Source organism: Hyperolius riggenbachi, chromosome 7 (assembly GCF_040937935.1).
Source record: "Hyperolius riggenbachi isolate aHypRig1 chromosome 7, aHypRig1.pri, whole genome shotgun sequence".
NCBI classification, from domain to species: domain Eukaryota; kingdom Metazoa; phylum Chordata; class Amphibia; order Anura; family Hyperoliidae; genus Hyperolius; species Hyperolius riggenbachi.
This window is the reverse complement of record NC_090652.1, coordinates 51474592-51492851: the sequence shown is the minus strand read 5'-3', so window position 1 is coordinate 51492851 and position 18260 is coordinate 51474592. Positions and strand designations below refer to the sequence as shown.

Here is an 18260-nt window from a genome sequence, read left to right as displayed (position 1 = left end):
GGCTTGGCCGCCCTGTCCTCCAGAGCTCCCCCATACCATGGACCATGCGGGCTGGTATAGCCCAGGGTGCGAAGCCCCACGTGGCCAGGACTCCGCATTCTGGCTATCCCAGCCTGCATGGGGACAAGGGGTTAATGAGGCTTGGGAGGGGGAACCCCATGCTGTCTGTTTTCATGAAATGTATACAATATGTATACAGAAGTCGGAATGCAGTATCCTGTACTGCAGCAGTGTCATTTTACACAGTTTAAAAACTTTGAAATCGATTTGCTCAAAAACTATAAGGTCTTTTTCACAAAAAATGTTTCGCATGTGGTACATTGAATTTCGGCGAAATCGGTATTCAACTGTTCCGATCATCCCTAGCGTAGCTAATACAATACACTGTAGTAGAAAGTAAGATTAGTCAGATCCAGGCCGTAGTTGCACACAAAGTCAGAGGTATCGAGGTACAAAGTAGCTAGGCAATATCAATTAACAAGCAGGGTCATACAGGCAGGTTCATACACATAAGTCAGATGTCAGTCGTACTGTAAGGAGCAGGCAATAGTGAAGTCAGGGACAGGCCGAGTCGAACATGTGTATCAGATGGCAGAGGTACAGAAGGATCAGACAAGAGCGAGGTCAAGAGGCAGGCAAACGGTCGGTACACAGATAAATAAACAATAGATGTTACTTCAATAATATTACTAGAATATTACAAGAATATTACAAGATATATATTACAAAATACAAGACTGACTGCCTAGAGTACATATATATTGTGCGTCTACACAGTGGGCTTGATTCACAAAAGAGTGCTAACTGTTAGCACGGCAGTTTTAGCGCGAATTTTCGCATTGCGCGCGATCGCAGATTTTCACGCAAAACAATATCGATATCGCGTGAAAATTCGCGTTTGCGCGCAAAAACGTTATTGTTTTGCGTGAAAATTCGCGAAAACGACCGTGCTAACATTTAGCACTCTTTTGTGAATCAAGCCCAATATATTAATGTAGCTCAGAATACTGCTAGCTAGGCCAAGAACCAGCAAACTGATTAGTATCAAGGTCAGTGAGCAACTGACTCACTTGGTCTAATATACCCAACAGGCAATTCCCAAAACCACTCCCCAGGTGATGTCATCTTGATGACATCACCTCAGATCCGCCTCTTCAGCCTGTAAAGGACACTCTGACTTGCGCATGTGCGTCTGGCTGAACTGTGCTCACGCGCACCCTGACTCACTGCCGAAGAGACGCTGGGGATGCCATCCGAGGATGATGGCACAAAAGACCCGCCAAAGGACTCCAGTGCAGAAGTCCCGCCGCTCACCAAGACGACGCCGGAGACGCCACAGGACCTGTCGCTGGAAAGTAAGGATGTTACATTAGACCTCCCCCCCCCCCCCTGGAGGAGTGGTCTCCAAACAGTCACTTCCTGGTTTATCCAGAAATTTCAAATGAAAATCATGAATTAGTAGATCCGCATGGATTTGACGGCCTGGAAGCCAACATCTCTCCTCGGGACCATAACTCTTCCAGTCCACCAAATACTGTAATGAACTTTTCTAGAATCTAGAATTCTCTCAACCTTATACTCGGGTTCACCAGCCACCTCAATGGGAGGAGGAGGAGCTGAAGGTAAAATAGTGTTGGCAGCTGGTTTTAACAGAGAGACATGGAAAGACTTAACTCTCTTAATAAACAGAGGTAGAGTCACCCTATATACCACATCATTGATTTTCTCCTGAATGGGATAGGGACCAATAAACCTAGGACCCAACTTTACAGATGGTTGGCGTAGGGGAATATTGCAAGTAGATACCCACACCATATCTCCCGGGGAAAATTCAAACTCAGATGAACGTCGGGCATCGGCATAGAATTTCTGGCGAGACACGGCATTCTGCAAATATTCTAACCAAGATTCTTGACAGTCTGAAACAAAACAGCGGAGATACTGTTCTAATGACTGGTTAGTTCTCTCTGTCTGACCATTAGTCTCTGGGTGAAAACCAGAAAAGGACAGCTTGATTCCCAAAAGATCACTAAACGCACGCCAGAACTGGGAAATAAACTGGACCCCTCTGTCTGACACAATATTTTCAGGAATGCCATGTAAGCAAAACACGTGTGTAATGAAGAGCTTAGCTAATTCCTGAGCAGAGGGCAATCCAGGGAGAGGCACAAAATGTGCCAATTTACTGAAACGGTCAACAATGACCCAAATTACTTTTTTACCTCCAGAGGAAGGTAAGTCTACCACGAAATCCATTGAGATGGGACCAAGGTCTTGATGGGATGGGTAGTGGCATAAGATGACCCCGGGGGGCAGCCGGGGCTACCTTACTTCTGGCACAAGCAGGACAAGCTGCCACAAAAGCTTTACAATCCTTACTGATAGAAGGCCACCATACATGACGAGACAGAAGATTAAGAGTTTTAGCCTCTCCCGGATGCCCTGCCAATTTTTGAGTCATCATGAAATACTTGAAGTATCTGAAGTTGTAAATGTAAAGGTACAAAATCAACACCAGGAGGTTTCTCAGGAGGACTATCCTATTGGAAGGGCTGTAATGCATCATACAAATCTGGAAATTCTTGAGTGTGGGTGACGGCTAAAACACAATGTGTGGGCACAATCTTTTTAGGAGGAACGTCCTGAGAAGTTTCGGGTTCAAAGGTTCTAGATAAGGCGTCCGCCTTTACATTCTTGGACACAGGTTTATATGTGATTACAGAAATTAAAACGGGAAAAGAACAATGCCCATCGTGCCTGTCTGGGATTAAGCCTTTTAGCCCCCTCAATATATTCCAGATTTTTGTGATCAGTATAAACTGTGATTGGATGATTTGCTCTCTCCAACCAGTGTCTCCACTCCTCAAAAGCTATTTTAACAGCCAGCAGTTCTCGGTTCCCAATATCATAATTGCGTTCTGCTAGAGTAAATTTCTTAGAAAAGAAGGCACAGGGATGTAACCGTTCTGGCCGGCTGGAAAACTGAGAAAGAGCGGCTCCCACACCCAATTCTGAAGCATCAACCTCCACGATGAAAGGTAAATTCCCATCAGGGTGAGTGAGGATGGGAGCAGAGCAAAAAGATGTTTTCAGATCAGAAAAAGCTTTGGAGGCCTGTGGAGACCAACTCTCTGGATCTACATCTTTCTTTGTCAAGTCAGTTAGAGGGGCAACCAAAGAGGAGAAATTCTTAATAAACCTGCAATAGTAGTTGGCAAAACCAATGAACCGCTGAATGACTTTGAGGCCTTTGCGAGGAGACCAATCCAGTACTGCTGACAGTTTTTTTCTTGTCCATAGACAGACCAGTGTCAGAAATGACATAACCCAGGAAGGGTACTTGTGTAACCTCAAATAGGCATTTCTCAAATTTAGCAAATAAAGAATGTTCCCTCAACTTCTGCAGGACAAATCTCACATGACCCCGATGCTCGGACAATGAATTATAAAAAATTAGAATGGTGTCCAAGTAAACATCAACAAATCTCCCCAATACATCTCTGAAAATATAATTTACAAAATCTTGGAAAACAGCGGGTGCGTTACAGAGCCCAAAAGGCATTACCATATACTCATAGTGGCCGTCTTGAGTATTAAAGGCTGTTTTCCACCTGTCCCCTTGGCGTATTCTGATCAAATTATACGCATCCCGTAGATTAAGTCTGGTGAAGATTCTAGCCCCTGACACCTGAGCGAATAGGTCATCTATTAATGGCAGGGGATATCGGTTCTTTACCGTAATTTTGTTTAACCCCCTGTAGTCAATACATGGCCGGAGTCCACCATCCTTTTTTTCCACAAAGAAAAAGACGGCACCGGCTGGGGTTGTGGACGGTCTAATGAACCCCTTTTCCAGATTTTCTCTGATGTATTCTCTCATAGCCACTTTCTCAGGGCCTGTGAGATTGTACAGATGACCCAGGTAACAGGTCGATGGGACAATCATAAGGTCTGTGCGGTGGTAGTTTGTGCGGTGGTAGTTTGTCAGCTGATTGAGGAGAAATACATCAGAAAAATCTATGTAGGGCTGTGGAAGAACATTGCTTGACCTCAAGACTAAGAAGAGGAACACCCCTTAAACAATTATTCTGACAACGATGTGACCAATTGGTAAGTTGTCCTGTACACCAGTCTATGTGAGGGTTAGGAAGTTGTAACCAGGGTAATCCTAACACAATAGGACTAGACGGTATTTTAAGCATATACAAATGAATTTTTTCATAATGTAAGACTCCAACTTGAACTGAAATCTCAGGTGTAATGGTAATGGGAGTTTTAGTCTGTAAAAGTGTATCATCAATAGCAGTAACATACAGCTTGCTCTGCAGAGGTATGGCAGGAATACCCAGATTGGTAGCTATGGTGGTATCAATAAAGTTCCCTGCCACACCAGAATCAATAAAGGCCTCAGACTGAAGCGACTTCTCACCCCAATGTATAGTAACTGGTACCAGAATTTTCTTCATTTTCAGGAGAAAGGCCGGCTCGACCAGGTGAAGTTCCCCAACTTCACCTAGGCGCTGGAGTTTTCTGAAGCTTTCTTTGCTGAGCAAGCTTGAACAAAATGGCCCTTCTCCCCACAATACATACATAATCCCTCCTGCCTCTTCCTAAGCTTCTCCACAGGTGACAATCGGGAGAAGCCTAGTTGCATGGGTTCAACATCAATATTAGCGTTATCTGACCTAAGGTTCCCTGAGGCGGAATAGACTTTACCCTGATGTCGGTGTCTAATCCGCCTGTCAACCTTTATGGCCAGCAAGATTGCATCCTCTAGAGTCCTAAGCTCAGGATGGCTTACTAATACATCATTTACAGAATCGGCTAGGCCGAAAAGGAATTGGTCCAAGAGTGCTGCCCCATCCCATTTAACTGATACAGACCACTTCCTAAACTCAGCCGCATATTCCTCAACTGTATGTTTACCCTGACGCAAACGCCGCAATTTGCGAGCAGCTGTGGCTGAAATATCGGGATCATCATATATAACTGCCATGGCATCAAAGAATTTTTAAACTGAGGAAAGGGCCTCATGATCTGGACCTAATCCATAGGCCCAGGTCTGAGAATCACCCTGCAACAAGGTCTTAATCAGCGTTATCTTCTGGGACTCTGTTCCCGAAGATCTAGACCTGACCTCAAAATATGACATACATCTATGACAAAAGTTGCTGAAATCAGACAGGGAACCTGAACATTTTTCAGGTAGTGGCATTTTAGGCTCAATAAAAGCTGGAACAAGAGCTGGTGGAGGAGCCTGCTGAACATTAACATTCGGTGTTATATTCATCTGAGCGAGTGTGTTGGATAACTGTGTTAGTTGTATTTGTTGATTGGCCACTTGCTCATTGAGGTGATTGACTGCACCTGCGAGTGTCAGGATCTGGACTCGCAATTCCTCCATAATATTTTTTATGGGCCATGATAATATCACGCTGCGGGCGTGAACAGGCAGCGTAGCTAATACAATACACTGTAGTAGAGAGTAAGATTAGTCAGATCCAGGCCGTAGTCGTACACAAAGTCAGAGGTATCGAGGTACAAAATAGCTAGGCAATATTATAGTCAATTAACAGGGCAGGGTCATACACTTAAGTCAGATGTCAGTCGTATTGTAAGGAGCAGGCAATAGTGAAGTCAGGAACAGGCCAAGTCAAACACGTGTATCAGATGGCAGAGGTACAGAAGGATCAGACAAGAGCGAGGTCAAGAGGCAGGCAAACGGTCGGTACACAGATAAATAAACAATAGAAGTTACTTCAATAATATTACTAGAATATTAAAAATAATTACAAGATATATATTACAAAATACAAGACTGACTGCCTAGAGTACATATATATTGTGCTCTACACAATATATTAATGTAGCTCAGAATACTGCTAGCTAGGCCAAGAACCAGCGAACTGATTAGTATCAAGGACAGTGAGCAACTGACTCACTTGGCCTAATATACCCAACAGGCAATTCCCAAAACCACTCCCCAGGTGATGTCAACTTGATGACTTCACCTCAGATCCGCCTCTTCAGCCTGTAAAGGCCGCTCTGACTCGCGCGCGTGTCTGGCTGAACTGCGCACGCGTGCACCCTGACTCACCGCCGAAGAGACGCTGGGGATGCCGTCTGAGGATGATGGCGCGGAAGACCTGCCAGAGGACTCCAGCGCAGAAGTCCCGCAGCTCGCCAGGACCACGTCGGAGATGTGCCGCTGGAAGGTAAGGATGTTACACCTAGTTTCGGTGTTTGACGCTGAGTGTTGTGCACCAAAACCACCTGCTTTGCTTTCTGTGTCCCGGGCTGCCTCTTCCTGCATGACCTGGGCCAAGTTGATTAGCGGTAGGGGAATCTGGGGATCAGGAGTTGTTAAGTATCTGACATGTCAGATGTACACACACTAGATAAGCAAATGATTATTAGCCAAAGTGGTCATTATCAGCTGTTTCAACCGACTTATTTTAAGAGATGTACTATGTTGGAAAAATAACAACTGCCCTCATTTTTGTTGTGGGAATCTCTAATTGAAATTACTGCTGTGGGGTGCCTCCTCAAAACCATCACCCTTCTTTCTCCATGGGACTGAATAGCCTGCCATCTCGTAAGTCTTTACAGTGATCATTCATTTAAAACTATCACTAACAGTTACTAACAGACTACCCCTCTTGCCCTCTTGACTCTTGGACATTTGTATATTGTACTGTATGTACTGGTGCTATACTGTCTAAACAGATACAGATACTCCTGCTGTACCGTATATGGTTCCCAAGTATACAACAAACAGCCAATTATGGCAAGTGACGTGCCTTACCGTCGATTGTTTGGTTGCTGTATACAAAGCCTGCTTGGATTGAACAGCTATCCCTGTCTCCAAGACCCGCCCTTGTATACTATTACCTGCTTCTCTGCCTCTCAGATCTCGCACATGCATGCCTGCGCCGCTTCACTGCAGTCCTCAGGAGTGAGATTTGAGAGGCAGAGATGGAGGTAAGGAAAAAAGGATGCAAGGGCAGGCCAGATGGGTGAAAGAGGCGTGTTTTTTCTAGGTACAGCGCCACTCTATCTCTTTTTTCCATACCCTGGGTGCCCCAGACGCCTGCAGCTTGCTCCACCCTTCACTTACACCTTCCTATTAAGGAGCCCCCTCACCTCACCGCGTTACGTCACTTCTTTCCAGGAATCCTGTTTAGTGGATTTTCTTCTACCATACTTGTATAGCATCGCCCTTGCTGCTTTAATACAGTTGCCGCATATGGGGCAATAGCAGATTTTCCATTCCAGCTCTGAAGTTTCAGCACCTACCCCATAAGACGACACCCGGCATATAAGACGACCCCTGACTTTTGAGAAGATTTTCCTGTGTTAAAAAGTAGTCTTATACGCCAGAAAATACTGTATTTTGTCCACTGCGATGCAACACAACAGATTCAGTGTAAATGTACAATTACTGTGTGAATATAGTTTTACATTCTTAAGGGGCCCATACACTTACCGCTTTTCCCGCCGATATACAGCCGATTCGATCACTGTGATCGAATCGGCTGTGAAATCGTCACGCAAACACTGACCGAACGATCGATTTCCATCCGAAATCGATCGTTCCCGTCGATTCCCGTCGTTCCTGTGTGGCGGAAGATTTCGCTTGATCGCCAGCGGGTCGGGAGTGCATCGATAGCGGCGTTCGAATGCTCAACAACCGACGCAATACAGCGGCAATACATTACCTGATCCTGCCGGAGCGTATCCCCACTGTCACCGCTGCTCCGTCTCCATGCTGGGCTCCGAGTCCGACAGGCTCCACTTCTTCCTGTCCTGGCAGGAAGTTTAAACAGTAGAGCGCCCTCTACTGTTTAAACTTCCCCCGGCAGGAAGTAGAGTGAAGCTGGAGCCGAGCGCGGAGAAGAAGACAGTGGAGACCTGGGGACTCGCGCCGGCCGGATCAGGTAATGTATGTGGGGGCCCGTGGGGGCGGCAGTGGCAGCTCCACAGATGGTGAATCTATTTCATGCTGAAATCGATTCACAATCTGTTTGCAGTAAAGGCAGCCATAGGATCCCTCTCTTATCAGATTCGATCAGAGAGGGATCTATCTGTTGGTCGATCTGATGGCAAATCGACCAGTGTATAGCCACCTTTACATTTTACCAGATTCTTTCTGAGCTCTGTCATCTTTTAATGCTAAATATGTATTATTTTCCAGCGCTGAAACGCGGATTTCAAATCAAGATTTTGAAAACCTGAAAGAGATTGTCACGAAGGCCAGCGACATAACAGGTAGTAAAGATCCTTTATGTTAAAGAAACACCTTATGAAATCATATGCTGCTTACTCCAATCTAAATAATTGCAAATACCTTGGGCTTGATTCATAAAGCGGTGCTGACTGTTAGCATACTTGTGAAAATCCCTTTATCGTGCCTAAACCTCATAAGCGCGCTAAGTAGCGCTCACGTGCAAAGTCCCGCGCACAAAACTTTGCATGCACAAAGACCGGTGTGCGCGAAATGTCGCACCCGGTGCTTTAAAAAACGGCACACCTGAAGCACCTATAACGTCGCATCCAATGCGATGTTATTGCCGCATCAGGTGCGCCGTTTTCATCGCACCGGGTGCAACGTTTCGTGTGCACCAGACTTTGCGAGCACAAAGTTTTGCATGCAGGACTTTGCGCGTGATCTGTTTTTCAAAAACGGTGCTATCCTACTTAACACCCTAGTTAGCATGTCCAAAGTCTTTAGGCGTGCTAGCACCGCTTTGTGAATCAGGCCCCTTCTGTTTAAAGAAGGCAAACTTTTGTTTTCCATAGCAATTTAGTAAGAGGGCTTTTTAGGACCATTGTAGCCCCTTACACACTCCTAGGAGTTCTGGTTCACCATGAGCTTGCTGGGTACTCTGTACTGCTGGGTGTTTCAAGTCCTACCCCATAGAGCCACATTAATCCATGCCATGCACTGATGAGGATCAACCCTCTGAATCAATCTGTATGCATGCTGGATTATTGTGGCTCTGTACAATTAACACGCTGACACATCATTGCAGTGGTTCTAGAAGTATGTTTAGCTATCAGGGACAACATAGGATGATCATTGATTTGCATATTCAGAAGTGATGCATTGTGGGAGACCTCATATGCTCACTCCAATCTGAATAATCACAAATACCTTCTGTTTTAAGAAGGCAAACTTTTGTTTACCTGATGAAATGTCATTTAATAGGTTGTTAACTAGGAGAAAGTATGGTCTTTATAAGTTACCAACTGCAAAGTTTTCATATTGCTTAAAGGAGTTGTCAAGCATAATATGCTGCCCCATGATATACTTACCCGGGGCTTTCTCCAGCCCCTTGCAGCCGCATCTCCACTCCACTCGCAGATGCCAGCCCGAGTTCCCCAACGGGGTAGCGGCTGACTTGAGGTCGTCCTCTACTGTGCCTGCACGAGCACTGCTGTCAATCAAGTCCATGTAGTCCACTGCATACTGCGCAGGCACAGAATTACTGCACCTACGCAGTAAACTGCAGACAACATGGACTCGAATGACAGCAGCGCTTGTGCAGGCGCAGTAGAGGAGGTCGGCCCCTGCACCGGCGGGGACCCTGGGTCAGCAGCTGCAAGCAGAGATACTGCATGGGACATGTCGGCTGCAAGGGGCTGAAGGATGGGTAGCAAATTATGCCTGACAACTCCTTTAAAGACAAAGACAACATTTATATTGTGCTTTTCTCCTGGCGGACTCAAAGCACCAGAGCTGCAGTCACTAGGACACGCTATATAGGCAGTAGCAGTGTTAGGAAGGCTTGCCTAAGGTCTCCTACAGAATAGGTACAGGCTTACTGAACAGGAAAAGCCAGAATTCAAACCCAGGTCTTTTGTGCCAGAGGCAGAGCCCTTAACCAGTACACTAGTTAATACTCTAAATTCTTTTTCCTCTGCAAACATTAAACACAGCGAAAAAGTAACTAAAAACAGTAAAAGACTGATATTATGTCACTTGAAGACATAAGCAGGTCATGCACTCATCGATTTCTCCCACTGATACATGGCCAATTTGATTGCTTTGATCAAAAAGGTGAGAAATTGGTGCAACATTTGGCCTGTTCCAATCGTCGTTAACTCAGGGATGGGGGGAAGGGGGGGGCTGGAACTCTAGCAGACACATAGATTTTCAAAAATTTCATGTTGAAATTAATTTAAAATCTGCATGGAATGTGTTAAGGCAATCGAGCAGATAATGACTGCAGAGAGATCTATCTGCTAGCCATATCGACCATTGTATGACCGCCTATATTATTTTTTTATTAATATTATTTATGTATTGTATTTATGAAGTGTCAACATAGGCTAGTGTTGTACTTTGTTCTCTGGTTGAGCTTGATAGACGTATGTCTTTTTTCAACCAAAATAACTATGTAACTATATTATGCAGTGCTGCCCAATAGATAAATGGGGTTAACATACAAGGTCGCATGTACAAGTAACTCACAACAAAACAAGATTATGCAAATGTCATTCATAACAAAAGTTCAGTGTCTTTGGTCAAAATACAGTCTGTTCTAGTCTGCTAATCAATAACATTGCCAATTGCCATTGCAGGACAATTGATCAGATTGCATTGCAATTAAGTAATTGCTGTGCAAACAAAGTAGCAAAAATGTTCTGCCTTTCACCTGGATACAGAAGCTTTTCTCCAATGTCGACACAGTCAGCTTAGAATAGGTCAAGTCAATCTGATTATTTGGATCAACAACAACAATCTTGTCAATAACCTTCTAAATGAAGTAGAAGTTTGAGTAATGACGTCCATTAACCTCCTTAGCGGTAACCCCGTGTGTGACACGGGGTAAGCCGCCGGAGGGTGCCGCTCAGGCCCTGCTGGGCCGATTTAAATAATTTTTTTTTTGCTGGACGCAGCTAGCACTTTGCTAGCTGCGCCAGCACCCCGATCGCCGCCGCCGCGCGCCCGATCGCCGCTATCCGGTGCGGCGCGCGCCCCCCCCCCCCCAGACCCCGTGCGCTGCCTGGCCAATCAGTGCCAGGCAGCGCCGAGGGGTGGTCCGGGACTCCCAATGACGTCCCGACGTCAGTGACGTCGGTGACGTCATCCCGCCCCGTCGCCATGGCGACGGGGGAAACCCTCCAGGAAATCCCGTTCTTTGAACGGGATTTCCTGATCGCAGATCGCCGAAGGCGATCGAAGCGGGCGGGGGGATGCCGCTGAGCAGCGGCTATCATGTAGCGAGCCCTCGGCTCGCTACATGATTTAAAAAAAAATAAAATAAAAAAAAACTGCTGCGCTGCCCCCTGGTGGTATTTTTCATACCGCCAAGGGGGTTAACTTCAAAGCCATTTACTATATTTTTCGATATATAAGATGCTCCAAAGTCTAGACTATAAGACGCACCTAAGTTTAGAGGACAAAACCAGGGAAAAAAATTATTAAGCCTGGTGCGTCCATGGTCCAGGGGCGTCTTGTAGATGCTCCTCCCCCAATTATTGTGCCCTCCTTGTACCTCTTGTGTCATCCTGTGTCCCCATGTGTCTGCCTCTGTCCCCCTTGTGTCCTCCCCTGTCCCCTTTGTATGCTCCTCGGTGCTCCTTTGTGTCCTCATGTGTCCTCTATTTTCTCCCTTGTGTCCTCCTCCGTGGCCCTTTTTATTTCCCAGTTCCCCATGTCTTAGTTTTTCCCTGTGTCCTAGTTTGTTCCTCTGTGTCAATGTTTTTGTCTTCCCTTTGTGCCCCATTTGTCTTCCTCTCTCCCTGTTTATGCCCATTTGTCTTCCTACATCCCCTTGTGTGCCCTGTTTTTACCCATCCATGTGCTCCTACAATCTCCTTTGTGTTTCCTTCTGCTCCCCCATGAATAGTTTAAAGCTGAGGCAGCTCATCTTACCTTATCTATCAGCGATAGACCAGAGTCCTCTCCCTCACTGTTACCCTAGTGCTGGTCATGTTTACTGTCACGATCAGTAGAAGCCAGCACTAGGGGAACAGTGAGAAAGAGGAGAGATCTCAGATCGCTGCGGAAGGCGATGGATCAGGTGAAACACACTGCCACTGATTTAAACTATGCATGGGGAAGTGGAGTAGAACACGGGGACACAAAAGGGGACACTGGGACAATACAGAAAGTCTCCGACATCTCTCTAGTGCGTATTGGCAGGTGTTCGAAAATTGGGGACTCCCTGTATTTGGAATATAAGACGTAGTGAGTTTTTCTCTCTATTTTTTGGGGTAGAAAGTGTGTTGTTGTTTTTTTCACTTTCAACATTTTTATTGAAATTTTTTCACATAACATAGATAGACAAACATATACGAATAAGCAGTCATTAATAGTTTCATTAATTGTTTCCAAGCGAGCCAAAAAATAACAGCCAATAAACTGATATGGTCTTATGCACAGCTACAGTATGTTGGTGCTATTAAACTGTGCCAGCGCACAGAATAGGAGTCAAAATTTTACTCAAGAGACAAAATTAACAATTCTAGAGCTTAGCATACACTGAACAGGTTAGTTAAAAAGAACTAATGTTAGTTATAACTTGTTAATTTCAAGCTAAGCTAGGTTCCTTGGATTTACTCGACTGGTCAAACATAAAACATAAAACTAAACACAAACATAAACATAAGCATAATAAGTATGCAGTGACCTATGAACCTTCACTAAAACAAAGCCTGTAGTTAACGCTCATGTCCATGTCTGTTGTTTTAATTTTTTTCCCTATATCCTCTAGTGAATATGTATACAAGGCAGTATGTGGTTGATAGAGGTTCAGTGAGTGAATACTAAAGGGTTATTCATGGTTGTAAGGTGATTTATCCCTTTTATCTGGCCAGGGTGGAAGTAGGTATAGAGAGGCGAAGGAACTATGGCAGCGTATTCTAATCTTATGTTCCAGAGATAGGTTTTGTTCGCAAAGGTACTTTAAATGAGTCATGGACGGGCTATCACTCATCTTCCAGTTTTGCGTTATTAGGGATTTGGCTGCAGCCAAAATGTGGAAGACTGCAGGTCTTTCTGGTGGTGCAAAATCATCTAGACCTACATTTAATAAAGCCAATGATCTTTTGTAGAAGCTCCCAGCGGGAGATGCACTTAGACAATTTAGTTGCTCGATTAAATGCTACCTGAATTTGTTGAAGCTGGATTTCTGTGTTTAAGTCTAATTCCCAAGTTTTGATATATTTTAAAAGGGAACTGTTGCTATTTGCCATAATGTGTTAGTACCATTTAGACATTCCACCTTTAGTGGGAACGGTACTACTCAATAGCCTGTATATGTGTGTGTGTGGGGGGGGGGGGTGCGGAATTTTAGGTTTACTAGTGAGAATCCAGTGTTTCAACCTTAAATATACAAAGATTTGGTTGTTTGGTAGGTTAAATTTGTTTTGGATATCCGGAAATTTTTGAAGGGTTTCCCCATCCCAGATGTCGTTTAAGAAGTGTAGTCCCCTATTCTCCCAATAGACAAATTATATACCGTATATACTCGCATATAAGCCGACCCGCATATAAGCCGACCCCCCAACTTTTACCTGAAAAAACAGGGGAAAATGATTGACCCCCATATAAGCCGGGGGTAGGAAATGCTGGCCGCCTTATTCCCCTAGTGTGTCCCAGTATAGCTAGTAAAGTGCCCAGTATGGGTAGGTAGTGCCCCAGTATAGCTAGTATAGTGCCCAGTATAGCTAGTATAGTGCTCAGTTTAGCTAGTATAGTGCTCTATATAGCTAGTATAGTGCCCCAGTTTAGCTAGTATAGTGCTCAGTATAGCTAGTATAGTGCTCAGTATAGCTAGTATAGTGCCCCAGTTTAGCTAGTATAGTGCTCAGTATAGCTAGTATAGTGCTCAGTATAGCTAGTATAGTGCCCCAGTTTAGCTAGTATAGTGCTCAGTATAGCTAGTAAAGTGCTCAGTATAGCTAGTATAGTGCTCAGTATAGCTACTATAGTGCCCCAGTTTAGCTAGTATAGTGCTCAGTATAGCTAGTATAGTGCCCCAGTTTAGCTAGTATAGTGCTCAGTATAGCTAGTATAGTGCCCCAGTTTAGCTAGTATAGTGCTCAGTATAGCTAGTATAGTGCTCAGTATAGCTAGTATAGTGCTCAGTATAGCTAGTATAGTGCCCCAGTTTAGCTAGTATAGTGCTCAGTATAGCTAGTAAAGTGCTCAGTATAGCTAGTATAGTGCCCCAGTTTAGCTAGTATAGTGCTCAGTATAGCTAGTAAAGTGCTCAGTATAGCTAGTATAGTGCTCAGTATAGCTAGTATAGTGCCCCAGTTTAGCTAGTATAGTGCTCAGTATAGCTAGTATAGTGCCCCAGTTTAGCTAGTATAGTGCTCAGTATAGCTAGTATAGTGCCCCAGTTTAGCTAGTATAGTGCTCAGTATAGCTAGTATAGTGCTCAGTATAGCTAGTATAGTGCCCCAGTTTAGCTAGTATAGTGCTCAGTATAGCTAGTATAGTGCCCCAGTTTAGCTAGTATAGTGCTCAGTATAGCTAGTATAGTGCCCCAGTTTAGCTAGTATAGTGCTCAGTATAGCTAGTATAGTGCTCAGTATAGCCAGTATAGTGCCCAGTGTAGTGTAGTGCCCTGCCCCGCACGCTCCCTCCCTCCGCGGCCGCTGCTGCTGCTATTACCTGCTTTAGGCAGCGGCCGCTTCCTAATCCGGGTTCCCCTCTTCATCCTGCGGACTCCGTAACTGTATCACAGCAGCGCGCCCGGCGCTGCTGCTGTGACGATGCAGGGGCCAGGAAAGAGCGGTTCCCCTGGTAACGGCGATGCGCCGTTACCAGGGGAACCGCTCTTTCCTGCCCCCTGCATCGTCACAGCAGCAGCGCCGGGCGCGCTGCTGTGATACAGTTACGGAGTCCGCAGGATGAAGAGGGGAACCCGGATTAGGAAGCGGCCGCTGAAGCAGGTAATTTAGCAGCAGCAGCGGCCGCGGAGGGAGGGAGGGGGCGAGCGAGCGGGCGGGGGGCGCAGACCACCACACACGACTCGCATACAAGCCGACCCCCCAACTTTTGGCCCCCTTTTTGGGGGTCAAAAATTCGGCTTGTATGCGAGTATATACGGTATCTCCTATTAACGGGGCAATTGAGGCGAGGTTGATTAGTAAAGGAGAGTCAGCTGTGAAAGGGATGAGGACCTTATTATTCATTTATTATTACTTAATTAATATATTCTGCTTGCTCATACATATATCCATATAGAGATGTAGGACCATAATCAATAATGATACAATATTAGTATATATATTTGGTGCATTAAATAGCAAGGCAAATACACATCACAGCTTAGCATAAAGAGCTTAGCCAGGAGCAGACTCCATATTGTCTGCATTAATAGATATAATGGTTTATAATAGTTTATTGGAATAAGTAGATTAAGTTTAGAATAAGAATCAGAAATCATTTTGTTAGCTGACAAGCTGCAAGTTGCAAGGTACACAGAACCAGTGGTGCTCATCCGAGCTCGAATACCGAGCTCGAATAGTATTAGCTATCCGGGCTGTGCTATCCGAGCGCACTCAGATAGCAATCAGCTATCCGGAGATATCCTAGCTATCCGATCTCGGATAGCGTCATCAGCTCGGATAGCGTCACGTCAGACGTCACCTCGAGTCCTCACAAGCGAATCAGAGGGCTCCCAGCCCTCTGACAGCCCTCTGACTGCAGCCAATCACAGAGGGGGAGCCTGGCCAAGCCCCCCTCTATAAATAACGGGCGCCATCTTGCCTCACTCGTCCTTGCTTGTGACTTACTGTACTGAGAGACTGCTCCAGTGCTTTTTGTCTGTGCAAGTGCATTTATTGCTCAAAACACCAAGGGCTCGATTCACAAAGCGGTGCTAACCCAGTTAGAGACTTTAGGGGCCTGATTCACAAAGCGGTGCTAACAGTTAGCACGCTGGTGAAAAGCCCTTTATCATGCCTAAACTCAGTTTAGGCATGATAAGTTTAGGTGTGATAAGTTTAGGTGTGATAAGTTTAGGCATGCTAAGTTTAAGCGCCAACTGCGTTAGCACCGCAGTGCACAGCTGATCAAAAGTTTTACGCTAGCAAAGACTGGTGCACTTTGTATAAAGTTTAATGGCGCTGCTTTGCGTGCGGGACTTTGCAATCGATCTAAACTTATCTAAACTTAGCATGCCTAAACTTATCACACCTAAACTTATCACACCTAAACTTATCACGCCTAAACTGGCTTTTCACCAGCATGGTGCAATGGTTATCATGCCTAAAGTCTTTTAGGCATGCTAACTGGGTTAGCACCGCTTTGTGAATCGAGCCCCTAAACTTATCACACCTAAACTTATCACACCTAAACTTATCATGCCTAAACTGAGTTTAGGCATGATAAAGGGCTTTTCACCAGGGTGCTAACTGTTAGAACCGCTTTGAGAATCAAGCCTAAGGTTTTTAATTACGGTAGCATGTATTAATTTCAAACTATAATGGCCAAAAACTGAGAAATAATGATTTTTTCCATTTCTTTCTTAATATTCCTGTTAAAATGGATTTAGAATAAAATAATTCTTAGCAAAATGTATCACCCAAAGAAAGCTTAATTGGTGGTGGAAAAAACAAGACATAGACCAATTCATTGGGCCTGATTCACAAAGCGGTGCTAACAGTTAGCACGCTGGTGAAAAGCCCTTTATCATGCCTAAACTCAGTTTAGGCATGCTAAGTTTAGGTGTGATAAGTTTAGGTGTGATAAGTTTAGGCATGATAAGTTTAGGTGTGATAAGTTTAGGTGTGATAAGTTTAAGCGCCAACTGCGTTAGCACCGCAGTGCACAGCTGATCAAAAGTTTTACGCTAGCAAAGACTGGTGCACTTCGTATAAAGTTTAATGGCGCTGCTTTGCGTGCGGGACTTTGCAAGCGATCTAAACTTATCTAAACTTAGCATGCCTAAACTTATCACACCTAAACTTATCATGCCTAAACTTATCACACCTAAACTGGCTTTTCACCAGAGTGGTGCAATGGTTATCATGCCTAAAGTCTCTAACTGGGTTAGCACCGCTTTGTGAATCGAGCCCATTGTGATGAGTAGTGATAAAGTTATTGGCAACTGAATGGGAGGTGAAAAATGCACTGATGCAAAAAATAATCAACCCTTCCGGCTTAAGTGGTTAAAATGACTGCCTGAAATTTGATTGGCTATTTAAGGCTCCACCCACTTTTCCTGGATTTGTAACCTTGGTCACCAATTGACCAACTGTGCCAAGTGTGGGGACTCTGGCTTGATTACTGTGAGAATGGCAGCCTTTTCCATTTTTTCCACTGACATGAATGGGTGAAATCTGATTTGCTGTTTGTCGGTCCGCCCAGGTGTGCAGGGGGGACGCGAGACCCCCAGAACATATCATCCCAGGTAGTAAGGGATCTGTATACCAAGTTTCGTTCAAATCGGTCAAGCCGTTTTTGAGTGATTTTTAAAATCCGAATTGATTCGGATCCGGATACCCAGATATCCGGATCCGAATTGGATATTCGAATCCGAACTTTCTAGTATCCACGTACATGTGGATATCCAAATGCATCACCCGGGAAATCTGACCGGATTCGGATATCCGGATAGAAAACTGGAAGTGGCCTTTAAATTGCTTCCAAAACGTTTTTTAGGGTAAATGAGGCATGTAGCATCATGGTTTTTTTTTTAAAGAGAAACACTAATTTATTATGTGGGGAGTTAAAATCCCCCCCCCCCCCCCGAAAAAAAAAATTGGCTGTAAATTAACATCAGGACTAGGTTTTAGACAGCGGTCGTGAAGCCCACATTGTGTCCAAAGTCCAACCACACAACTGGGACATCACAGTTTTCAGCCCAAATGCCTCAAAAAAATTACACCGCAATTGTGTTTTGGGTTAAATATACATGGTATTAGCAGCAGTGGCCTGTGGCACCCTGGCGGTGGGAGCAGCACAGGCAGCAGGAGCAGGGCAATGCAGCAGCAGCAGGTGTAACGTGTGCCAGGAGCATGCCGGACAGGGGACGTGGCACGTGTACATGGCACGTGTACGTGGCACGTAGCGTTGGTGGTACCACGGCTGTAAAAAAAATTGTGAACCAGGCAGCTTAGTTAGTAATAGTTAATCGAGATGTCGCAAATCTTCGATTTTCGGTTCGCGAACCGGGTTCGCGAACTTCCGCGGAAGGTTCGGTTCGCGTAAAAGTTCGTGAACCGCAATAGACTTCAATGGGGAGGTGAACTTTGAAAAATAGAAAAAATTATGCTGGCCACAAAAGTGATGGAAA

At 44.9% G+C, this 18260-nt stretch overlaps 1 protein-coding gene across 1 annotated transcript in view; it reads left to right on the top strand.

Moving 5' to 3' along the window:
* Positions 1-18260, top strand: part of LOC137524317 (uncharacterized) — a 277077-nt gene that overhangs the window by 252488 nt on the left and 6329 nt on the right. Inside the window, exon 4 of the mRNA XM_068244041.1 lies at positions 8195-8268. Coding sequence (XP_068100142.1) covers positions 8195-8268 — 74 coding nt within the window. The remainder of the gene's footprint in view (positions 1-8194; positions 8269-18260) is intronic.